We start from the raw sequence: 26,482 nt of genomic DNA on the forward strand, positions 1-26,482 counted from the left end.
TAGAGTGCACAAAATAAGTTAATCAATAGACAAATTAATAAACAGTGAGTAACTAGCGGGCACAAACAAAGCTTATATTTCTGCCAAGACCTAACAGCCTTCAGTTTATCATCTCTTAACAGAGCTGAAGTGGAGGCAGGGATGCTGCTTTTTCAGCATACAAATAACATAAAAATAAAAAAAGGAGACATTTAAAATAATAATATTATATTAATAATCCTTGATTAACATTGACACCAAAAAGTAATCAACTTCCTTCCAATGCAAGGTGTGTGTGTGTGTGTGTATATATATATATATATATATATATATATATATATATATATATGTATATATGAATATAAAAGTAAGATGTAATTATCATCAAGAACAATGGCTCATTTGTGAGACAGAAACAGAACCAAAAAGTACATATTAGTAACTCATCATAAACACAACTTTGTTTTGCCTGCATAATATTACACGGACGTGTGCTACACCCTTTACACCAGTGTCAGTTAAGTTAATTTAACAACCGTGGGGAGAAAAGTCATGCGCGCTACACTGGGAAAATATGAGAAGAAATAAACAACTGAACAGGAAGTTCGAACCATAAGTAAAGAATAGATAGAATGTGTGGCTGGGGACATGTCAAAACGTTTCATCAGTACTGCTAGTTCGCGATGGCAAACTGGAAACACTGCTTCAGAACATTTCAAAACATTTTCAAAAGCTTGAAAGACTAACGTTTTGAACAATGTTCTGGATTTCATATGACAATATGTCGTGCTGTGCTGCCACCTGGTGAACACTGCCACTTGCTGGACGCTCCAGGAATGTGCACGCATACCAAATTATGACATTTATATTTAAAAGGCTACAGTCCACGCAGGGCATTTACGTATGTGTGTGTTACTTGTTTCCATCGACATGATAAAAATAAAACAATTTCATATTTTTATGAAACACAGGGACAGGATTAACTGCTGTTTTTCAAGTTTAAACGTAATTTTTGCAATTTAATTTTGAGTCACTGAGAAAATGGATGTTTTTACAGCTTTAACAAGATAAAACTCACTTCCAACAGACAACTCAGCAAAACTAAAACCAATTTATGCCTTTTTCTTTTCCCTTCATCAGACCCGTGTCCTGGCGTCTCTAGTCTCACATTGTTGGCTGATGTCTTTCAGTCGGTCTTGGTGGTTTTGTGCCTCCAGGGGTAAACCAGCTCCCCAACAAACAGCTTTTTGATCAGGGCGGTCCACGAGTGTTTGGGGTAGCAACTGTAGGTCGGGATGTGGTAGGTCTGCACCACTGTGCTGCACTTCAGTGGGTTTATCTGAGGAAGGGCGCGGAGAAGCCGTGAGAGACAAAGCAAAGTAAAAAAAAACAAGAAATAAAAGCAAATATTAACATCATTAATATACACTGGAGTGAAAATTAAACTTATACCATGTAATGAAACATAATTAACCTTCACACTGTCTCTGCAGGCCAAGAGCCGAAAATGAGTGAGTGTAGGCCCACAGGCCAAAAATGAATTTAAATATTACGATGACTTACATTACATTATATTCTGTACAAAGAAGAGGGAAGAGGAAAAATATCTTGGATTCAGCTTCAAAGACTGCACTCAGAGCAAGATACATCATCTGGCTACGCCATCAAAACAAAACATTCAATCAACTGGATTTAGCTGCACCAACAGTGCTCTTGGAAGAAAGGGAGATGGACGGGGTGACGGCTGGGCCCATAAAACCAGTTTAGCCCACCAGAAACTGGTCTGCAGTCCAGAGACTCCATTAGCTTCTTGTAGGAAGGATGTCCGTGTCCAAGAGAAGAAACACAGATCAAGAAACTAGTCTGAAGTAACCTTCACAAGAGAGAATTACAGTACAGTGGAGTGCTCACCACAAAGAGGGTGAAATAAGGCTCCGAAGCTGACAGCGCTGGTATTCTATCAATCAATCAATCAATTTTTTTTTTATATAGCGCCAAATCACAACAAACAGTTGCCCCAAGGCGCTTTATATTGTAAGGCAAGGCCATACAATAATGATGTAAAACCCCAACGGTCAAAACGACCCCCTGTGAGCAAGCACTTGGCTACAGTGGGAAGGAAAAACTCCCTTTTAACAGGAAGAAACCTCCAGCAGAACCAGGCTCAGGGAGGGGCAGTCTTCTGCTGGGACTGGTTGGGGCTGAGGGAGAGAACCAGGAAAAAGACATGCTGTGGAGAGGAGCAGAGATCGATCACTAATGATTAAATGCAGAGTGGTGCATACAGAGCAAAAAGAGAAAGAAACAGTGCATCATGGGAACCCCCCAGCAGTCTACGTCTATAGCAGCATAACTAAGGGATGGTTCAGGGTCACCTGATCCAGCCCTAACTATAAGCTTTAGCAAAAAGGAAAGTTTTAAGCCTAATCTTAAAAGTAGAGAGGGTGTCTGTCTCCCTGATCTGAATTGGGAGCTGGTTCCACAGGAGAGGAGCCTGAAAGCTGAAGGCTCTGCCTCCCATTCTACTCTTACAAACCCTAGGAACTACAAGTAAGCCTGCAGTCTGAGAGCGAAGCGCTCTATTGGGGTGATATGGTACTACGAGGTCCCTAAGATAAGATGGGACCTGATTATTCAAAACCTTATAAGTAAGAAGAAGAATTTTAAATTCTATTCTAGAATTAACAGGAAGCCAATGAAGAGAGGCCAATATGGGTGAGATATGCTCTCTCCTTCTAGTCCCCGTCAGCACTCTAGCTGCAGCATTTTGAATTAACTGAAGGCTTTTTAGGGAACTTTTAGGACAACCTGATAATAATGAATTACAATAGTCCAGCCTAGAGGAAATAAATGCATGAATTAGTTTTTCAGCATCACTCTGAGACAAGACCTTTCTGATTTTAGAGATATTGCGTAAATGCAAAAAAGCAGTCCTACATATTTGTTTAATATGCGCTTTGAATGACATATCCTGATCAAAAATGACTCCAAGATTTCTCACAGTATTACTAGAGGTCAGGGTAATGCCATCCAGAGTAAGGATCTGGTTAGACACCATGTTTCTAAGATTTGTGGGGCCAAGTACAATAACTTCAGTTTTATCTGAGTTTAAAAGCAGGAAATTAGAGGTCATCCATGTCTTTATGTCTGTAAGACAATCCTGCAGTTTAGCTAATTGGTGTGTGTCCTCTGGCTTCATGGATAGATAAAGCTGGGTATCATCTGCGTAACAATGAAAATTTAAGCAATACCGTCTAATAATACTGCCTAAGGGAAGCATATATAAAGTGAATAAAATTGTTCCTAGCACAGAACCTTGTGGAACTCCATAATTAACTTTAGTCTGTGAAGAAGATTCCCCATTTACATGAACAAATTGTAATCTATTAGACAAATATGATTCAAACCACCGCAGCGCAGTGCCTTTAATACCTATGGCATGCTCTAATCTCTGTAATAAAATTTTATGGTCAACAGTATCAAAAGCAGCACTGAGGTCTAACAGAACAAGCACAGAGATGAGTCCACTGTCCGAGGCCATAAGAAGATCATTTGTAACCTTCACTAATGCTGTTTCTGTACTATGATGAATTCTAAAACCTGACTGAAACTCTTCAAATAGACCATTCCTCTGCAGATGATCAGTTAGCTGTTTTACAACTACCCTTTCAAGAATTTTTGAGAGAAAAGGAAGGTTGGAGATTGGCCTATAATTAGCTAAGATAGCTGGGTCAAGTGATGGCTTTTTAAGTAATGGTTTAATTACTGCCACCTTAAAAGCCTGTGGTACATAGCCAACTAACAAAGATAGATTGATCATATTTAAGATCGAAGCATTAAATAATGGTAGGGCTTCCTTGAGCAGCCTGGTAGGAATGGGGTCTAATAAACATGTTGATGGTTTGGATGAAGTAACTAATGAAAATAACTCAGACAGAACAATCGGAGAGAAAGAGTCTAACCAAATACCGGCATCACTGAAAGCAGCCAAAGATAACGATACGTCTTTGGGATGGTTATGAGTAATTTTTTCTCTAATAGTTAAAATTTTGTTAGCAAAGAAAGTCATGAACTCATTACTAGTTAAAGATAATGGAATACTCAGCTCAATAGAGCTCTGACTCTTTGTCAGCCTGGCTACAGTGCTGAAAAGAAACCTGGGGTTGTTCTTATTTTCTTCAATTAGTGATGAGTAGAAAGATGTCCTAGCTTTACGGAGGGCTTTTTTATAGAGCAACAGACTCTTTTTCCAGGCTAAGTGAAGATCTTCTAAATTAGTGAGACGCCATTTCCTCTCCAACTTACGGGTTATCTGCTTTAAGCTACGAGTTGATAGCTTAAATAGTATTCTACCAATGAAAAATCTCTCTTACATTATATGAGTGTCAATTCTGGTCACTTGCCTTCAGATTAGTTGATGCCTACCTATTTTTAGTTGGGATATCTGAAAAATAACACAACACAATACTTGGATTATATTTATCTTGTCTTCTTTGTCTTTGCCATCGTCCTGGATTAAGACCAAGAGTCAGGCTTTCCATGGTTACCTGGACTCAGCCATCAGAAGTATATCTGTATGTGGTGAAGGAGTTGAACATAAGTTCAAATCCTTTGAGATCGAGAGATGCCTGGAAAGATCTTATGGAGTCAGAGGTGTTTGGCAATACCGATACCTCTGCAGGAGAATGAAGGTCCAAGCCTTGAGGGTCAAACTACCTAAAGCGATAACTAAATATCTTTGGTACTAGGTCTCTTTAAAGGATCCTTGGGTACCGCTGGAATGACTTTTTGTCAAACAAGCGGTTAGTTACAGAGGCTAAGATGAGCTGTATCACTTGCATCATGAGAGATCTGTTGTGTGGGCCGCTGAAGAGGAGGTACTGCTGGCCCACTACCACCAGATGGCGCCCTGCTTGGAGTGCGGGCTTCAAGCACGAGAGGACGTTGGAGCCGCTGGGAGTGACAGCTGTCACTTATCAGCACCAGCTGTTACTCGTTCAACTCATCACCATATAAGCCGGACTGCAACTCCACCTCCTCGCCGAGAAATCAGCTACCGTTCCAGGTAATTGTTCTCTGCTGTGATTTTCTGAGTGTTTGAACATTGTTCTGTGTGCAGCCGTGTATCCTGTGGACTCAGTCTGTAACTGGATTGGCGGATAGTGTGATTTGCGACGTCTTCGCCTCACACTCCTTCCAGGGAGAGTGACTGACAGGAGCTGCACGGGTGATTCTGGGTGTGGAGGTGGAGGTTCTCCCTCCCAGAGGAACTAAGCTTTACACGATTGCTGGGTGTGTATTCACACACCCACCATTAACTGTTTCTGTTTTCTGCCAGCAGTACCGGGTCTGACTGCTGAAGACAGTGGCCACCTGGGGCACAGGGCTTGGCGGCTCCGGTGTTCTTCAGATCCGTTGGTGGTGGAAGCTGTGTGGGATCCGGCTCTTCTCTCGCCAGGCGTCTTCTATCTTCGAGCCTGCCCACACATCACCTTGTGTATAACTGACAATCCACATTACTGTTATTGTCTGTACTTCGTTGTGCGATTCACAACATTAAATTGTTACTTTTGGCTTATCCATTGTCCGTTCATTAACGCCCCCCTGTTGTGGGTCCGTGTCACGACACCTTCCCAACAATATCATCAGCTTTGACATTTTGACCACATGGTGTGCTTCTCTCTGAATGATCCAGCACGCAGATGCCTGAGTGTTGAGGATCCCAGTAACTGGAGAAGGCCAAGGGGACGCCCATGTTTCACCTGGCAGCAGCAGATATGTGTATTTTAGACATGTGAGAATGGACCAGTTGTCTGCCTTGGTGGTTGCCATCTAGGACCCAAGAAGGTTCCGTGGTGTTGTGGATGTGGTGAGTCGCAGCACCAGTGCTTGACTTGGCATGAACTGAGATGTTGTGGTGATCAGGCTTATGGATCAGCCTCAGTATCCAATCAGTCACAGTAAAGAAAGTGAGTGTTGTATGGCTGGGGGGCCTGGCTGCCTTTTTGTTTCTGTCTTTTGTTTTTCCTTCCAGGTGGCTTGCATTTGGGACTGAGTGGCTGTGTAGCTGAGTTTATCAGGACCTCACCCTGATCACCTGCGGCTCGTCAGGACTCACAGTTGTGGTGCATCTACATGGATTGGAACATGGTGGCATTTGTCTGACTTAGTGCTTAGCTCAGATAAGATAATTATAGTGGGCGATTTTAACATCCACACAGATGCTGAGAATGACAGCCTCAACACTGCATTTAATCTATTATTAGACTCTATTGGCTTTGCTGAAAAAGTAAATGAGTCCACCCACCACTTTAATCATATCTTAGATCTTGTTCTGACTTATGGTATGGAAATAGAAGACTTAACAGTATTCCCTGAAAACTCCCTTCTGTCTGATCATTTCTTAATAACATTTACATTTACTCTGATGGACTACCCAGCAGTGGGGAATAAGTTTCATTACACTAGAAGTCTTTCAGAAAGCGCTGTAACTAGGTTTAAGGATATGATTCCTTCTTTATGTTCTCTAATGCCATATACCAACACAGTGCAGAGTAGCTACCTAAACTCTCTAAGTGAGATAGAGTACCTCGTCAATAGTTTTACATCCTCATTGAAGACAACTTTGGATGCTGTAGCTCCTCTAAAAAAGAGAGCTTTAAATCAGAAGTGCCTGACTCCGTGGTATAACTCACAAACTCGTAGCTTAAAGCAGATAACCCGTAAGTTGGAGAGGAAATGGCGTCTCACTAATTTAGAAGATCTTCACTTAGCCTGGAAAAAGAGTCTGTTGCTCTATAAAAAAGCCCTCCGTAAAGCTAGGACATCTTTCTACTCATCACTAATTGAAGAAAATAAGAACAACCCCAGGTTTCTTTTCAGCACTGTAGCCAGGCTGACAAAGAGTCAGAGCTCTATTGAGCTGAGTATTCCATTAACTTTAACTAGTAATGACTTCATGACTTTCTTTGCTAACAAAATTTTAACTATTAGAGAAAAAATTACTCATAACCATCCCAAAGACGTATCGTTATCTTTGGCTGCTTTCAGTGATGCCGGTATTTGGTTAGACTCTTTCTCTCCGATTGTTCTGTCTGAGTTATTTTCATTAGTTACTTCATCCAAACCATCAACATGTTTATTAGACCCCATTCCTACCAGGCTGCTCAAGGAAGCCCTACCATTATTTAATGCTTCGATCTTAAATATGATCAATCTATCTTTGTTAGTTGGCTATGTACCACAGGCTTTTAAGGTGGCAGTAATTAAACCATTACTTAAAAAGCCATTACTTGACCCAGCTATCTTAGCTAATTATAGGCCAATCTCCAACCTTCCTTTTCTCTCAAAAATTCTTGAAAGGGTAGTTGTAAAACAGCTAACTGATCATCTGCAGAGGAATGGTCTATTTGAAGAGTTTCAGTCAGGTTTTAGAATTCATCATAGTACAGAAACAGCATTAGTGAAGGTTACAAATGATCTTCTTATGGCCTCGGACAGTGGACTCATCTCTGTGCTTGTTCTGTTAGACCTCAGTGCTGCTTTTGATACTGTTGACCATAAAATTTTATTACAGAGATTAGAGCATGCCATAGGTATTAAAGGCACTGCGCTGCGGTGGTTTGAATCATATTTGTCTAATAGATTACAATTTGTTCATGTAAATGGGGAATCTTCTTCACAGACTAAAGTTAATTATGGAGTTCCACAAGGTTCTGTGCTAGGACCAATTTTATTCACTTTATACATGCTTCCCTTAGGCAGTATTATTAGACGGTATTGCTTAAATTTTCATTGTTACGCAGATGATACCCAGCTTTATCTATCCATGAAGCCAGAGGACACACACCAATTAGCTAAACTGCAGGATTGTCTTACAGACATAAAGACATGGATGACCTCTAATTTCCTGCTTTTAAACTCAGATAAAACTGAAGTTATTGTACTTGGCCCCACAAATCTTAGAAACATGGTGTCTAACCAGATCCTTACTGTGGATGGCATTACCCTGACCTCTAGTAATACTGTGAGAAATCTTGGAGTCATTTTTGATCAGGATATGTCATTCAAAGCACATATTAAACAAATATGTAGGACTGCTTTTTTGCATTTACGCAATATCTCTAAAATCAGAAAGGTCTTGTCTCAGAGTGATGCTGAAAAACTAATTCATGCATTTATTTCCTCTAGGCTGGACTATTGTAATTCATTATTATCAGGTTGTCCTAAAAGTTCCCTAAAAAGCCTTCAGTTAATTCAAAATGCTGCAGCTAGAGTACTGACAGGGACTAGAAGGAGAGAGCATATCTCACCCATATTGGCCTCTCTTCATTGGCTTCCTGTTAATTCTAGAATAGAATTTAAAATTCTTCTTCTTACTTATAAGGTTTTGAATAATCAGGTCCCATCTTATCTTAGGGACCTCGTAGTACCATATCACCCCAATAGAGCGCTTCGCTCTCAGACTGCAGGCTTACTTGTAGTTCCTAGGGTTTGTAAGAGTAGAATGGGAGGCAGAGCCTTCAGCTTTCAGGCTCCTCTCCTGTGGAACCAGCTCCCAATTCAGATCAGGGAGACAGACACCCTCTCTACTTTTAAGATTAGGCTTAAAACTTTCCTTTTTGCTAAAGCTTATAGTTAGGGCTGGATCAGGTGACCCTGAACCATCCCTTAGTTATGCTGCTATAGACGTAGACTGCTGGGGGGTTCCCATGATGCACTGTTTCTTTCTCTTTTTGCTCTGTATGCACCACTCTGCATTTAATCATTAGTGATCGATCTCTGCTCCCCTCCACAGCATGTCTTTTTCCTGGTTCTCTCCCTCAGCCCCAACCAGTCCCAGCAGAAGACTGCCCCTCCCTGAGCCTGGTTCTGCTGGAGGTTTCTTCCTGTTAAAAGGGAGTTTTTCCTTCCCACTGTAGCCAAGTGCTTGCTCACAGGGGGTCGTTTTGACCGTTGGGGTTTTACATAATTATTGTATGGCCTTGCCTTACAATATAAAGCGCCTTGGGGCAACTGTTTGTTGTGATTTGGCGCTATATAAAAAAATTGATTGATTGATTGATTGAAGACTGGAGTACACAGTGTGTATTTGCCAGAGACTCGACCTTGTGACCAGACGGGTGAGATCGTCGTCTCGGGAGCCATCTCATCATCAGTGGATGCAGAGAACGTCCAGGTTTGATGCATGGTCTGTGAAAGAGGAGAGGGTGAGGTCTCACGCTCGTCAGCACACTTCCTGAGGTACGTTAGATTTTGTGACTAACATTTATACAGTCAGTAAATGTGGTGTCCCTCACACCTTATTATATTGAGCTGTATGTTGGTCGTTTAAATCAGCTTCCGCTGCAGTGAGTTTGTGAACTGGATGTTCCATGCCTGCAGGGTGGGAAGCTGATTAGTAATTAAGCCAGGAAGTGTTTGCTGTTTGTACACCTTTGAGCGTTCTCTCTGTGTGTTGAGTGTGGACTCACATAATGATTCCTTCTTTCACAGACTCGGTTTGTCGCGGCCACCTGGGGGGTGTCGGCGGGGTCCTTGGGTCCGAACCAGTTCTGGCTCCGGACCGTTAGCGCTGCTGGGAGCGCACCGCAATCCACCACGCCAGACCGCGCACGTTTATATTTTTCACAGCACTGTTATGTTCATTAAACTCTGTTATCCTTTGTACCGTGCTCTGCTTATTTTATACTGGGTCCTTCAAACGCTGGTCGGTTCTCCGGGCTGCGTCCGACACATAACAGTAGTCTCTGGCCAAACATCACGGACCCAGCGGTAGCAGAGACGGTAACGTGCCGGGAAGGCGGCAGCAGACGTTCAGAAGTTATCCGGATCAGTTGCGGGTGCTCTCCGCCCGGATGGTGCGCGTTGGAGAACCCATTACTGAATACTGATTTGAGCGCTCATGCAGCCGTGTTCCTGTGTGTGCCTTATCCGAGGGTCGTGGTGGAGGGTCGTGTGACTGGCGACGGCTTCGCGTCACGCTCCGACCGGATAAGAGGTTTAAACGGGAGCTGCAAGAGTGTGTCTGTAATGGGTGCACGCGCACGGCGGAGCTCTGTGGCACGGGTCGCTGTGCTTCCTGTGTTACAGTCGTAGCCCCGTTTCCCCGGGTAATGATAGCTACTGCGTCTGTTGTCAGCTCCGGTGTTATTTAGTTGAATCACATTTTTGGTTGTGTGCTGCTCACAGGAAAAGCAGCATGAATTATTTTCTGTCACCAAAGGGGGTTTTTTATTTTTAGCACTCTGGCTCCCTCTGTTGGTGACTGAGTCACATTACCGTCAAGCTCTTAAGTTGGAACAGGTGTGTTCCATTTGTTTGAGCTTGACGGTATAAATCACTCATTTGTTTTGTGTTAGTTCATTTTGTGTGGGTGTTTTTTGAGTTGGTTTTTGTGTGGGATTTTATTTTTTGTTTTTCACTATTAGGGTCTGGGGTTGTGACCCTGCAGTCTGTCTGGAAAAAAAAAGGACCCAAGCAACTTTGTGTTAGTCTGTTGGTCTTTCTTTTTGTTTCTTTCGGTTTCGCCTCCCGGGGTTTGATGGGACGGTCCCCTGGGGGGTCATGGGGGGGTATTTGGGTTGTTTTTTCTTTTTTTTTGTTTTGTCTTTTGTTATGCCCTCTCTTCTCCTCTGACTCCAGCCGTGTGAGCCGTAGTGTCTGCGTTGCTGGAGTGGTGCAGTTTGGTTATGCTGGGCGTTTCCCAGGTAACCTCTGCACCCGGGGGGGGGGGGGGGGATGTTTTTGTTTGTTGTTTCCCTGTTCCACCTCCGGCTTCAGCACACCTTTGAGCCGTCTGCCATCGGCGTGGCTGAGGTTTGGGGCAGTGGGATATACCCGCAGCTAGTGGCTGGTTTAGAAGTCGGAGGAGTGGCGCCGTTTTGTGCTGTCTGCCATAACCGCTGTTCCACTCCTCCCGGTTGGCTTCTGGGGTATAGTCACGGTTGGTGACACTGGACGTGCTTCCAGTTTCCACTGCGCCAAGGGGGTGGGGTTGGGGTTGTTTTGTTTGTATGTTTTTTTTTCTCTTTTTGTTTTTCCCCCCAGTTTCCGCCCTCAGGGTTTGACTGTGGTGTCCTCTGGGGGGGAAAGGGCTGTGGGTCCATCTAGCCATAGACGGCCAGGGCTGGGTCCGTTGGTCATGAGGGGAGGCGTCTCCTGGGGTTGATGGAATGGTCCTCTGGGAGGCGCTGGGAGTCCCCGTGGGTGACGTTGGATCCCAGAGGGACCTCGGCTGTGGTTATTACTCCTGGAGCTGGCGGGATGTCCTCTGGGGGGTGTTGGTCCCTACATGTCGTTGGGGGGGGGGGGGCGGGGGGGTGTTAGCAGTTTTATTTGCAAACTTAAGTTTGGGTTGTTTTTCTTTTCTCCCCTTCCCGGGGTTTGATGGAACGGGCCTCTGGGGAGGGGGGGGTGTTTTGGTTGTTTGCGTTTGTCTTTTTTGTTTTATGACTAATCAGACTGTGAACATGGTTGGACAAAGGCTGACCGCACAGGTTCAAGAACTCCTGGCCACACCTGTGCTAACTGACTGATAGAAACAAGGGCAAAGATGCAGCCAGAGGAGAAGACACCTACCGTTCTGTAGATGAGGATTCTGTTGGAAGATGAATGCGGATACGGTTTCCAGCCATGGTCCCTGGAGGGGGGTGTTTCTCCTGGGCCAGGTTTGTGTGGTCGCCGGGAGGCTTCCCGTGAGGGTGGGGTACTGTTGTATGGCTGGGGGGCCTGGCTGCCTTTTTGTTTCTGTCTTTTGTTTTTCCTTCCAGGTGGCTTGCATTTGGGACTGAGTGGCTGTGTAGCTGAGTTTATCAGGACCTCACCCTGATCACCTGCGGCTCGTCAGGACTCACAGCTGTGGTGCATCTACATGGATTGGAACATGGTGGCATTTAAGACTGGAGTACACAGTGTGTATTTGCCAGAGACTCGACCTTGTGACCAGACGGGTGAGATTGTCGTCTCGGGAGCCATCTCATCATCAGTGGATGCAGAGAACGTCCAGGTTTGATGCATGGTCTGTGAAAGAGGAGAGGGTGAGGTCTCACGCTCGTCAGCACACTTCCTGAGGTACGTTAGATTTTGTGACTAACATTTATACAGTCAGTAAATGTGTCCCTCACACCTTATTATATTGAGCTGTATGTTGGTCGTTTAAATCAGCTTCCGCTGCAGTGAGTTTGTGAACTGGATGTTCCATGCCTGCAGGGTGGGAAGCTGATTAGTAATTAAGCCAGGAAGTGTTTGCTGTTTGTACACCTTTGAGCGTTCTCTCTGTGTGTTGAGTGTGGACTCACATAATGATTCCTTCTTTCACAGACTCGGTTTGTCGCGGCCACCTGGGGGGTGTCGGCGGGGTCCTTGGGTCCGAACCAGTTCTGGCTCCGGACCGTTAGCGCTGCTGGGAGCGCACCGCAATCCACCACGCCAGACCGCGCACGTTTATATTTTTCACAGCACTGTTATGTTCAGTAAACTCTGTTATCCTTTGTACCGTGCTCTGCTTATTTTATACTGGGTCCTTCAAACGCTGGTCGGTTCTCCGGGCTGCGCCCGACACATAACAATGAGTCAGTCATACAAAGACTTCCTCAAAGGACGGTCCGAGTTACTCTCTGGAACACTTCATCCTCTTTTTGAACTAAAAAAGGCTAAATTGACCATCCTTTAGGGTGATGATTCAGAACAGCCTCCGGGTCATCTGAAGACAGAGGAGACATCCAATGAGAGTAATGATGTGAACCTCACGTCTGAACTCCTGTTTGCTCTGGGAGGCACGCCCCCTGAACCCACCTGCAGTGTGCATGACACGCCCGTCGGATAGTGTGGGGGCTTGTTTCCACTTCAACTGACATTAGATTAGAACAAAAATGTGTCTGTAAGACCTCTATTAGCTTGATGATCGGTGTATAATATGACTTGTTTGCAACGATGAAAGAGCTATTGTGCCGCACGCGTGCTCTCACTGTGAGGGGTAGAGTTGCCAAATCAAGGTGATGACTACTGAAATAATAAAATGTATGATGAAATCACCTAAACCTACATTCTTTTAAAACCATAAAAAAAGAACATAAGATACTACATTTTCCATAACCAGCGAAAAGTAAAGGCTTCCTCATAGTGACCACTGAATAAATAGAGATGAAAATATACATCAAATTCATACATTTTTCTATTCAAGGCCTAAGTGGGCATTTCAAAGTCACCATGCTTCCGGTAACAACACGATATTTTCAACTGTGACTGCAGTAAACAGTCAACAAATCAAAAATATGATTTCAGAAGTGTCATTGTTTAACATGACAATGTTTGCTGTGGTTTGGCCACTGGAAGGACTTCAGGGTTCTTTCTGCTTGAAGACAACTTTACATATACAGCAATTATGACCTCCTGACCTCCATCAGTAGGTGAAGGGCTGGTCCAGGCTCGTCACATAGCACCCGAAACTTCACTCCTTCTGCAAAGTAAATGACTCAATCACAAGATATTTAAATCAATGATGGAAAACATGCACAAAATATAACACTTGGTAAATAATATACTGGTTGCCGGTATATTTTAGGGTTCATTTTAAAATTCTTATGTTTGTTTTTATGTCTCTCCATGTCTCTCTTGTGCTCTGTCGTACCTCTCTGGGCTTCTTCATCCTGATATACCTAGTCAGTCTCTCGGGTCGGCTGAGAGACTGACTAGGTAGAGACCATATTCCTTTAAGTGCCAAGGTCAAAACGAAAGCTCACGGGGGACAGGGCTTTTCCTGTCACTGCTCCTAAACTGTGGACTGGCTTGGCTCTGGGTGTTAGGGAGGCACCTTCATTGGTTATTTTTAAAGTTTGTTTAAAAACCTCATCTTTTTTTCCTCTGGCTTTTGATACCAACAAGACTTAATTTGATCATTTTAGCTTTGTTGTTCTATCTTAATCTGTTAATATGTTTGTAGTGTACAGCACCTTGTGTCAGCGGTGGCTGTTTTAAGGTGCTTTATAAATAAAGTTGGTATGGTAACAAGCAAACTTTACTGGCAATGGGGTCAAAACCAATATTAGAGCAACATAAGATATTATAAGTCTGCACTTGGGGACCTTTGTCTCAGTGACCTTGACCTTTCTGCCCCCCCCCCCCACACACACACACACACACTCTTTCTGAGTGAAGACGCAGACATATTTTGGCAGTATGGGGGGTTGTAAATTTTAATCCCAAAAATTTGACCCTGTAGGGGTAATTTTGGGGCCAACTATAACATGCCCACAGAGATTATTAAGCACCAGAGGAAAAAAACAAACAAAGAGGAGCACTGGCACAAACGTATGATCCTCAAGTTTTTACTTTTATGGTGATGAGGAAACCTTCCAAAACTGATCTTTGTCATTGTTGCTTTCATATTTGCTCATGAGGCATGAATTAGTTTTCCAAATTTAAGAAATATTGACACATTAATAAACAAGGACTGAGTTTCTTTACAAGAATAAGAGATGTAGATATTTTCCCCTTTTATTTCTGTAGGATAATTTTTTTATTATTATTATTCTTTCTTCAGCATGAAACAAGGTCACAGTCGTGTTAGTTTCAAACAGTGGGTACCAACCTTATTTCCCAATGTTTTCTTTGCTGTCTGTCAGCAGGATATCTCAAAACACCATGAGCTACTTTCAATAAAGCTTGTTGGAAAGGAAAGCTTTGAGTTAAGGAAGAGCTGCTTCAATTTTGCTTGTGGATCTGGATCAAAGTCTGGCTGTTGCCTATGATTTTTTAACTCTAGTATCTTAAAAGGATGAACTATTTTCAATGAAATTTGGAGGAGGGCTAGACATCCATCTCCCTTTGGTCCCTGATGCAGTCAGGATTGCTGATTAGTTCAACAGTCAGGTTTAAAGGTCAAAATCTGCCCACTGATCCTGATTAGAGGATCACACACAGATAAGGCAGACAACAAAAATACATAACCTCATTGACGAGGTTCAACCAACAAGGACCAGTGATCACAATTAAAGATGAGTGATCAGGATCAGTAATTCAGATTTTTGACCTTTTGGAAGACCTTTTGGAAGACTTGATCAGGATCAGTGGTTAGAAATCAAAATCAAAGTTTGATGATCAGGACCAAAGGTAACAAAGGTTAAATTCAAAGATTAGTGATCAGGGTGAAAGATCCTAAAACGTTTAGAAAAGAGCTTAAAGTAATAACCCTCTCACAATGACAAAGACAGCAATAAAAGGAGCATGTCAACAGAGGACTCTTGGAAGGCACGAGCTCTCAGAGGAAACTCTAGGTATTCTACATTTTACAGTCTGGTCATTTTAAAGAGCTGAATTAATTTTTGTAACACTGTACTTCATTCTTTTTCCCCACACAGATTTTTTTTTTTTAAATTGCACCGCCAATAAAACAGATGAATGATGAAGATCATGTACCTGCCAGTCTGTAGGGCCGACAGATGCGGATACCAACGGAGAAGAGAGGAAAGGAGTTGATGAAATCCACACTGAGGTTAATCACACCCTGGATCACCACCACCACAAGTCGCAACTACACAAAACAAACATATTACACGTCTCAGAATCAAAACTTTAAAAAGGTGGGTCAGATTCAGGTGTAGTAAAGCAGGATTCTACTTCTTTAAACCATTATATGGAAAGATTTAATTATTTAAAATAATAGCCACCCAATGTCTAAGCGTAAATTTGGTAAGATTGTAATTCACGTCGACAGTAATGACACCCGGTTACGCCAATCGGAGGTCACTAAAATTAACATTGAATCGGTGTGTAACTTTGCAAAAACAATGTCGGACTCTGTAGTTTTCTCTGGGCCCCTCCCCAATCGGACCGGGAGTGACATGTTTAGCCGCATGTTCTCCTTGAATTGCTGGCTGTCTGAGTGGTGTCCAAAAAATGAGGTGGGCATAGATAATTGGCAAAGCTTCTGGGGAAAACCTGGTCTTGTTAGGAGAGACGGCATCCATCCCACTTTGGATGGAGCAGCTCTCATTTCTAGAAATCTGGCCAATTTTCTTAAATCCTCCAAACCGTGACTATCCAGGGTTGGGACCAGGAAGCAGAGTTGTAGTCTTACACACCTCTCTGCAGCTTCTCTCCCCCTGCCATCCCCTCATTACCCCATCCACGTAGAGACGGTGCCTGCTCCCAGACCACCAATAACCAGCAAAAATCTATTTAAGCATAAAAACTCAAAAAGAAAAAATAATATAGCACCTTCAACTGCACCACAGACTAAAACAGTTAAATGTGGTCTATTAAACATTAGGTCTCTCTCTTCTAAGTCCCTGTTGGTAAATTATATAATAATTGATCAAGATATTGATTTATTCTGCCTTACAGAAAACTGGTTACAGCAGGATGAATATGTTAGTTTAAATGAGTCAACACCCCCGAGTCACACTAACTGCCAGAATGCTCGTAGCACGGGCCGAGGCGGAGGGTTAGCAGCAATCTTCCATTCCAGCTTATTAATTAATCAAAAACCCAGACAGAGCTTTAATTCATTTGAAAGCTTGACTCTTAGTCTTGTCCATCCAAATTGGAAGTCCCAAAAACCAGTTTTATTTGTTGTTATCTATCGTCCTCCTGGTCGTTACTGTGAGTTTCTCTGTGAATTTTCAGACCTTTTGTCTGACTTAGTGCTTAGCTCAGATAAGATAATTATAGTGGGCGATTTTAACATCCACACAGATGCTGAGAATGACAGCCTCAACACTGCATTTAATCTATTATTAGACTCAATTGGCTTTGCTCAAAATGTAAATGAGTCCACCCACCACTTTAATCATATCTTAGATCTTGTTCTGACTTATGGTATGGAAATTGAAGACTTAACAGTATTCACTGAAAACTCCCTTCTGTCTTATCATTTCTTAATAACATTTACATTTACTCTGATGGACTACCCAGCAGTGGGGAATAAGTTTCATTACACTAGAAGTCTTTCAGAAAGCGCTGTAACTAGGTTTAAGGATATGATTCCTTCTTTATGTTCTCTAATGCCATATACCAACACAGTGCAGAGTAGCTACCTAAACTCTGTAAGTGAGATAGAGTATCTCGTCAATAGTTTTACATCCTCATTGAAGACAGCTTTGGATGCTGTAGCTCCTCTGAAAAAGAGAGCTTTAAATCAGAAGTGCCTGACTCCGTGGTATAACTCACAAACTCGCAGCTTAAAGCAGATAACCCGTAAGTTGGAGAGGAAATGGCGTCTCACTAATTTAGAAGATCTTCACTTAGCCTGGAAAAAGAGTCTGTTGCTCTATAAAAAAGCCCTCCGTAAAGCTAGGACATCTTTCTACTCATCACTAATTGAAGAAAATAAGAACAACCCCAGGTTTCTTTTCAGCACTGTAGCCAGGCTGACAAAGAGTCAGAGCTCTATTGAGCAGAGTATTCCTTTAAGTTTAACTAGTAATGACTTCATGACTTTCTTTGCTAATAAAATTTTAACTATTAGAGAAAAAATTACTCATAACCATCCCAAAGACGTATCGTTATCTTTGGCTGCTTTCAGTGATGCCGGTATTTGGTTAGACTCTTTCTCTCAGATTGTTCTGTCTGAGTTATTTTCATTAGTTACTTCATCCAAACCATCAACATGTCTATTAGACCCCATTCCTACCAGGCTGCTCAAGGAAGCCCTACCATTATTTAATGCTTCGATCTTAAATATGATCAATCTATCTTTATTAGTTGGCTATGTACCACAGGCTTTTAAGGTGGCAGTAATTAAACCATTACTTAAAAAGCCATCACTTGACCCAGCTATCTTAGATAATTATAGGCCAATCTCCAACCTTCCTTTTCTCTCAAAAATTCTTGAAAGGGTAGTTGTAAAACAGCTAACTGATCATCTGCAGAGGAATGGTCTATTTGAAGAGTTTCAGTCAGGTTTTAGAATTCATCATAGTACAGAAACAGCATTAGTGAAGGTTACAAATGATCTTCTTATGGCCTCAGACAGTGGACTCATCTCTGTGCTTGTTCTGTTAGACCTCAGTGCAGCTTTTGATACTGTTGACCATAAAATTTTATTACAGAGATTAGAGCATGCCATAGGTATTAAAGGCACTGCGCTGCGGTGGTTTGAATCATATTTATCTAATAGATTACAATTTGTTCATGTAAATGGGGAATCTTCTTCACAGACTAAGGTTAATTATGGAGTTCCACAAGGTTCTGTGCTAGGACCAATTTTATTCACTTTATACATGCTTCCCTTAGGCAGTATTATTAGACGGCATTGCTTAAATTTTCATTGTTACGCAGATGATACCCAGCTTTATCTATCCATGAAGCCAGAGGACACACACCAATTAGCTAAACTGCAGGATTGTCTTACAGACATAAAGACATGGATGACCTCTAATTTCCTGCTTTTAAACTCAGATAAAACTGAAGTTATTGTACTTGGCCCCACAAATCTTAGAAACATGGTGTCTAACCAGATCCTTACTCTGGATGGCATTACCCTGACCTCTAGTAATGCTGTGAGAAATCTTGGAGTCATTTTTGATCAGGATATGTCATTCAAAGCGCATATTAAACAAATATGTAGGACTGCTTTTTTGCATTTACGCAATATCTCTAAAATTAGAAAGGTCTTGTCTCAGAGTGATGCTGAAAAACTAATTCATGCATTTATTTCCTCTAGGCTGGACTACTGTAATTCATTATTATCAGGTTGTCCTAAAAGTTCCCTGAAAAGCCTTCAGTTAATTCAAAATGCTGCAGCTAGAGTACTAACGGGGACTAGAAGGAGAGAGCATATCTCACCCATATTGGCCTCTCTTCATTGGCTTCCTGTTAATTCTAGAATAGAATTTAAAATTCTTCTTCTTACTTATAAGGTTTTGAATAATCAGGTCCCATCTTATCTTAGGGACCTCATAGTACCATATCACCCCAATAGAGTGCGTCGCTTTCAGACTGCAGGCTTACTTGTAGTTCCTAGGGTTTGTAAGAGTAGAATGGGAGGCAGAGCCTTCAGCTTTCAGGCTCCTCTCCTGTGGAACCAGCTCCCAATTCGGATCAGGGAGACAGACACCCTCTCTACTTTTAAGATTAGGCTTAAAACTTTCCTTTTTGCTAAAGCTTATAGTTAGGGCTGGATCAGGTGACCCTGAACCATCCCTTAGTTATGCTGCTATAGACTTAGACTGCTGGGGGGTTCCCATGATGGACTGTTTCTTTCTCTTTTTGCTCTGTATGCACCACTCTGCATTTAATCATTAGTGATTGATCTCTGCTCCCCTCCACAGCATGTCTTTTTCTTGGTTCTCTCCCTCAGCCCCAACCAGTCCCAGCAGAAGACTGCCCCTCCCTGAGCCTGGTTCTGCTGGAGGTTTCTTCCTGTTAAAAGGGAGTTTTTCCTTCCCACTGTCGCCAAGTGCTTGCTCACAGGGGGTCGTTTTGACCGTTGGGGTTTTTACGTAATTATTGTATGGCCTTGCCTTACAATATAAAGCGCCTTGGGGCAACTGTTTGTTGTGATTTGGCGCTATATAAATAAAATTGATGATGAATTGATGAACAGTCAAGCCCTGATTAAAAAACAAAAAAGCAAATATCTACCACACAACAATAACAAACTGGGATACTGTGCTAAAGGCCTGGTGCCCCCCAACGCTCAGTGATTGATAATTTTTCTTTCTTCAGAATAAGGTCCACATATGCATCCCATGAATAGCTGTGATGGATGTGTGGCTGAATGGAAACCTTGAAAAAGCTCATACTCATACAAAACTCAAACTCATCCACAACCTCCAAGTAGTCAATAAGTGGTGCAAATTTGGTGTTCCAGCACCCAACCTATGGAAAGTTAATCTGAGTACTGTGTTTTTGTTTTTTGCTCTGTGACCTTGAAAAATAGATAAAGGTCAATCTCCATCAATCCATCAATCTCAGCAAAAGACTAAAGCTACACAATGCACTATTCGGTGTTTCATCATTTTCCACGATGCCCCTGGTGGCCGCCTGCGCTTCCCAGAATGCACCACGGTGCCAGCAGAGTTCCGCTGTCTCACAGCGCATGTAAACAATGGCAAAGCGAGGATGTGGATGGCGTTAATTTAGTGAGTTCACGGGCGATTATGAGGATTATACACTGTAGCACTGGTGATGGACTTCTGCTGAGTCTTACTGTCCATACTTCACAGATGTGTTTACACTGTGAGTGCTGAGCTCCGGACACCGGAACTCTCCTGAAATAGACCTTTCGCGTGAGTCACGGACCACCAAACGGCGCAAGATTCACAACTGCAAAACAATGAATATCTGAAATCAGAGCCACAGTAACTGAGAACTCCTACAGAGTTGTTATAGGTGTCTTGGTGGCTTCTCTCACTAGTCCCCTTCTTGCACAGTCACTCAGTTTTGGAGAAATGCTTCCTCCAGACAGATTCAGTGTGCACTACCATACTGTTCATATTCTTTAAAGACTAATGTAAATGAAGATAAAGACATATTCTGTGACTTGAAAATGTTCATGTGTTCACCCCTCATTGTCTAAAAAAAAAAAAAAAAAAAACTGTCTGCAAAAGTGATGATTTGATTGCGTTATATTTAAGGGTGTATACACTAATGAACACCATCATACTGACATTTATTTTTTTTTTTTATTTATCTCGTGTCTTCACTGTGATTTTAAAGGGCATCATTTTAGAAATTTGAACAGAAAGAAGCCTGAATATTTATATATTAATAGCCAAGTGGCCTCTGTGTGCATGTATGCGTGCATTTGACCGTGCATGCTTGTGTGTGTGTATGGCTTTGATCACGGAGAAACTGGGGAGAACTGACATTTGCCATTTGGTATGCTGATGTATTTTGGGTCAAGGATGAACACTGCAAAAACAGAAAGTTGAAAGGACTAATATTTTTGGAGAAATTGGCAATATTAACAACAGTGAATAATGGACGTTGTGCTGCAATGCACTGTGGGAGTTCAGGGTTTTGGGGTTTAAAATGTCATTGTGGTTTATGTTAGTTTTAACAGTGTTGTTAATGTTATTGATTTATTGTGTTTTTGTAGTTTAATTGGTTTAATTAGTTTAGTTAAGTGTCATGTTGCTGTTACCATGAGTGAGAAGTGTAGTGCGTTTGATGTCTTCTCTGTTTGTGGGTGTGTAACAACAAAAGCTTCTGCTTGCAGCAGAATGCAGAAAAGACAAAAAGTTCTGTGGGCGTGTATAACTTCAATCAAGGACAAAATGTGGAGAGCTGACTTTTGCCGTTTGATATGCTTATGTATTTTGGATCAAGGATGAATGCTGCCAAAACAAAACATTGATAGGACTACTATTTTTGGAGAAATGACGGATATTAGCTAACAACACTGAACAATGGATGTTGATAATTACATTCTGGACTCACACGCCATTCCAGCAGGGGGCAGTAAATCATCTATATATTAAAATTTTGTGTGTGTGTGTGTGTGTGATTTTATTTACTAAGTTCAACATAAGTACATAATATAACTGTAAGTACGCTAAAAATACATGGATGACACACGAAAGTGAAAACACTTATGTCCATTGTGGTCCATTAAAAAAATCAAATGGCAAAATAGAAGTAATAATAAATAATAATAATAACAATAATGATAATGGTAATAATAATGCTAATAATAATAGTGTGTATATGGTAACAAGAACCTAAACAATTTATAAATACATTAAGACAGTAAATTAACATTAAAAAATGTTGAGATCTGAGGTTCTAATAATATTCTGGACTCACACGCCATTCCAACTCATTATAGAAACTTTGCATAATTTATTACCACCCTTGAAAAAATCAGCTACCTAGGTTATAAACACGACCCAATCTAGAGCCCGTGGATTCCCACAGGCAACACACTAGTTTTTTTCACGCTAGTTTTTTTATTTGACGTCATTACAAAATTCAGATGTGTAACAGCTCAAGGGTTCACAAACATTCGAGCACCACTGTACAAGAACATCTTAATGGTTTCATTTGATTTTAAATGTGTTTCTCACCAGCGTGAAGACGAGGTAGTACAGCGCTGTGGTTGGCAGCAGAAACAGCAGGATGGTGAAGAGCAGCATCCCAATGAAGAGCTGAAGTCCAACAAACACATCGTGTGTGTAAATTTGTTACAGTTCTACAGAACACAGCAGTGCTGACAGCAGCAAATACTGGCATAGCAGAGTGTGTGTGTGTGTGTGTTACCTGGTCCAAGTCATAGGAACAGGAGTCCACCCTCTGCCTAAGAACATTCCACTTTTTCCCTCTGAAGAGCCTCCAGAGAGAGGAGAGCCCATAGATCTTCAGACAGTACAGCCTGAGACAAACACAGAGGTGAGTCTGCTCATGAAAAATGAGACAACACCCATGAGTGTTTCAGAGAGGCTCACAAGAATCAACAATCCTGTAACAGCAGAGTGGGCTCCTGTCTGCCAGGAGATCCAGATATAAAACCTTTACTAAAACAGGTGGAGAGGTGATGGTCGAGTGGTTAAGCAGAGTTCAAAACCGAGGATCCTCTGGTCCTTGGGCAAGATCCTTAATCCCCTAGTTGGAGTTCTGGTGTGTCGTGAGCACCTTGCATGGCAGCACCCTGAGATCGGTGTGTGAGTGTGTCTGTGTGACTGGGTGAACGTAAGGTGTAATTTTAAAGTGCTTTGAGCTTCTGATGCACATGGAAAAAGCACTATATCAATGCATTTACCATAAATGATGAGATACAGACACTAAGATGTGAAAATGTGGCAGTGCAAACTGTAAAGCAGCACAGAGGCCTTCCACAAGTTTCCTAGAAATGAGCGACGGCTGCTGGATCTGGGTTAAACAGACGTGGCCACTAGAGCAGAAGATGCAGAAGCTGATGATAAAGAAGGTATACAATAAGAACAAGACAGAAGGAGAAAGGACAAGAACAAGGAGACGGAGGCTGAATCCCAAAGTCGTTTACTCAAAGAAATATTTTGGCCGACTTAGAACATTTTCATCCACCTACAAAGCTAACCAGTAAATTTAATGTGAGGCATATCTGTCTATATTTGACAGTTAAATATGATTTTGGAACAATCTGGATTTATTTATGATAAATACATAAATCTGGTTATTATTTTTTATGAAACTCATCTATATTATAATAGCCAAGTGGCCTCTGTGTGTGAGCATGCATGCGTATGGCTTCAATCACACTGACACCGCGGTGAGCTGACATTTGCTGTTTGGTATGCTTATGTATTTTGGTCAAGGATGACACTGCGAAAATTAACAATTATAGCTAACCAGTAAACAATAGACGCTGGGCCACAATGCACCATCGGAGTTCTGGGTTTTGGGGTTTTAAATGTTGTTATTGTGGTTCATGTTAGTTTAACAGTGTTGTTTGTGTTATTAATTTATTGTGATTTGTAGTTCAATTGGTTTAGTCAGTTTAGTTCAGTCTCATGTTACCGTTAACATGAGTAAAGACAGTAATGCTTTTGATGTCTTCTGCCACCGTCTCTCTGCGTGTGCAAAAATTAAAAGCACCTGCTTGCAGCAGAATGCAGAAAAAACAAAAAACTCTGCGTGTGTGCATGCGACTGGGAAAAGCTGATATTTCCCCAGTCGCTGTTATAATCATCAAAATTAACAGAAATAAACACTTGAAATATATCAGTCTGTGTGGAATGAATGTATACTTTATACAAGTTTCACTTTTTGAATGGAATTACTGAAATAAGTCAACTTTTTCATGATATTGTAATTATAAGACCAGTACCTCTACAAGCTTTGCTTAATTTATTACCAGCCTTGAAAAATGTCAGCTACTTGATTTATGAATACTACCCAATCTAGAGCCCGTGAATCCCCACGGGCAACACGCTAGTTGAGTGTATTAATACCATTACATAAATGTCATGCTTGACATGAATGCATTTAAAATATAGAAGTCCTGGTAGTATGCCTAATTTTGGGCATGTGACCTTTAATTTGACTGTTTGTTGATTTTGGGTTTTTTTTTTTTTACTTTCTTCATGGCCAAACTGTTTGAGGGGCTGACTGCCTGATCTGAACACGTTCTCAGCTCTTGACAAACAGAGTGGACAACAGCTAATTAATAAATAATGAATTCTCCTCTTTTTTGTCAAAACAGCTTCAATAAGTCGTCGTCTTTTTCTTTCGGCTGCTCGTTAGGGATCGCCACAACTTCAACGAGTAAGAATTTAAAATACATAACTAATTGATGAATAAACCTTATGTAATATAGCATATACTAATTTAATGTGCTTTTAAGGTACTACCTTACGTCATTAATATTTATTTGTAGGTTTAGGCGTACTACACACCCAGTGTCAGCATTTATTTGTTTTTTTCCCTGTTGTTTACATTGTTTTATGCTTCTGAGCTTTCCCAGGTATCTCTGTGCTTTATATCATAACACTATGAACTGTGGGTAATTTCCTCAGGCAAAGTCTGCAGAAAAGCTGACTTACGGGAAGTCTGAGTGCGAGCACTCGTGCATGTGAGGATTCAACAGAAGGACTGCCCTAAACCCTCACGGACGTGGTTTGAATGTGCTTCAGTGACTGAGTGTGAACATTTGGGCTGTGCTGAAGAAGAAATGGAAGAAGAAAAAAAAGTCAGCCACAGATTTGTGAGGATGTTGGAAGTTGCTGAGAGACATCAAATTGTTCCTGACAGTAAACCCTGCACAAATACGTGTCTGTTTTACGTGAAACAGCACATCGTGGAAGAGAAGAACCAGTACAAAGGTTCTTGTAGGACTTACACTGCACTTATACAGCTGTATAAGTGCAGTGTAAGTCTTATACACATAAGTCTTATACACTTATAAGTCTTATACTTATACACTTATACATTACAATAACACTGTTCTTACAGAATGACAACAGCTTCAAAACAGTGGCTTTCAAAAGAAGCTTATGAACTCCAAATTCAGTGGTGATGGAATTATTGTCTCAGTGTGTCCACAGACAATTATCACAAAACATCTCCACAGCAAATCTCTGTGTGTAGAACAACAGACCCACAACAGGAGCGAGGTACTTTGGTACCAGCTCATAGATGGAATAAAATCCACGAACAGAAATTCTCAAAATAATCAGAACATAAAAAGGCACTTGCTCAGAGTTTGTGAACTGCTTGAGCATAAATATATCATAAGATGTGGTAATATTTTATTTCGCACCTCAGGCGAATCAGCCAAGCTGTCTTCTGAGCAAATCCATTATTTACTCAGTTCTTTTTTTCTCCTCAAATGTCAGACTGAGACCACAGTGTTCAGGTTTATCGTACTGTACCTCACAGAGACGTCCAATTCTCTCTGAGAGCTATTCCCAGGTGTTTCCCAAGAGACACCTGGGAATAGCTTATGAGGTTGCAGGACAGGTGTTTGGTGATGGTGGTGTCTTTGCAGGAGAACCCAGGTCCTGGTGCAGATCACCAGAAATCCTCTCCACTCAGACTGGATGACGTCTACTCAGTAGGAAATCCTGTTGTTTGCAGTAAAACTTCACGACGGCCAAAGAAACTGTTGGGCAGCTGAGGTGGGTTGTTGTACTTTATACTTTATTCTATGATCTTTAAAATGTCTGCAAATTAAAGAATAATAAATGAAGTGCCGTTTATTTATCCATTATTACTAATTTAGCCTAACGGTCTGAATCACAGCGCACCTCTAAAAATAGCTGAGGATGCCGAAGCCTCACCTGGCTCCATAAACGTAGAAGCAGTAGATGTGGAAGGTGAGAAGAGCGATCATGTCAGAGAGCAGCGAAAGGGCAAAGGTCAGACCCAGGCAGGCCGACAGGCCACCATACCAGAGGATCCCCTCAATAAAAGGACTCATCAGGTGGATGTAGCCTGGACACAAATACATCATTATGATTATTATAATTAATTTGTTAATTAATATAACACTTTAAGGAGAAACATTTAAAGTGCACAACATAATAAAGCATCAAGCAAACAATAAAAAAAATTCAACATCCATCAGAACAGCAAAAAGTTAAACAAGATCAAGTTGGTTCAAATCTCCATCAGATTGGAAAATCCCTGATACCCCCGTCACACTAGAGCACGAATGAGCCCAAATGCTGTACGAATGACGAGTCGAACCACATTTGGGCAAATTCGAGCTGCATTCGAACTCCTCGTACAGCATTCTTACAGCAATCAGCACATTCCCACGGTCAGAGCACATGCACTCTACACTTGTGTTGCGCTCATATTGGAAAACAATCGATCGGCAGTCAAGGTGCAGTCGAACCACAATCTGGAGAAATCCTCCAGTGATCTCATGGCATCCTGCACCCCTCCTGCACCTTTCAGTCTGGCCGCTATAACAGCTGCGTGAGGTTGGACCATCCACACGCCCCGGTGTGCGTGTGTGTGGTCAGAACAGCTGATTGCACTGCAGCACGCTTATGTGCTCATAACAGCTGATTGAAGCGCTGCACATGTGTCAGGTTGGATCTTCTGATCACCTGCTGTGCGTGTGTGTGCACACATA

At 41.8% G+C, this 26,482-nt stretch overlaps 1 protein-coding gene across 2 annotated transcripts in view; it reads right to left on the reverse strand.

The window, feature by feature from the left end:
• Positions 1-344: 344 nt before the first annotated feature.
• pigq (phosphatidylinositol glycan anchor biosynthesis, class Q) overlaps positions 345-26,482 on the reverse strand; it is a 43,567-nt gene continuing 17,429 nt past the window's right edge. For both annotated transcript variants that reach the window (XM_034190622.1, XM_034190621.1), the window contains exons 9-14: positions 25,680-25,833; positions 22,183-22,294; positions 21,990-22,070; positions 15,397-15,511; positions 13,377-13,438; positions 345-1,318 (exon numbers count right to left, since the gene is read on the reverse strand). In XM_034190622.1, the coding sequence (XP_034046513.1) occupies positions 1,166-1,318; positions 13,377-13,438; positions 15,397-15,511; positions 21,990-22,070; positions 22,183-22,294; positions 25,680-25,833 (677 nt within the window). In that variant the 3' untranslated portion in view covers positions 345-1,165. The remainder of the gene's footprint in view (positions 1,319-13,376; positions 13,439-15,396; positions 15,512-21,989; positions 22,071-22,182; positions 22,295-25,679; positions 25,834-26,482) is intronic.

Source organism: Thalassophryne amazonica, chromosome 16 (assembly GCF_902500255.1).
Source record: "Thalassophryne amazonica chromosome 16, fThaAma1.1, whole genome shotgun sequence".
In the NCBI taxonomy this organism is placed as follows: Eukaryota; Metazoa; Chordata; class Actinopteri; order Batrachoidiformes; family Batrachoididae; genus Thalassophryne; species Thalassophryne amazonica.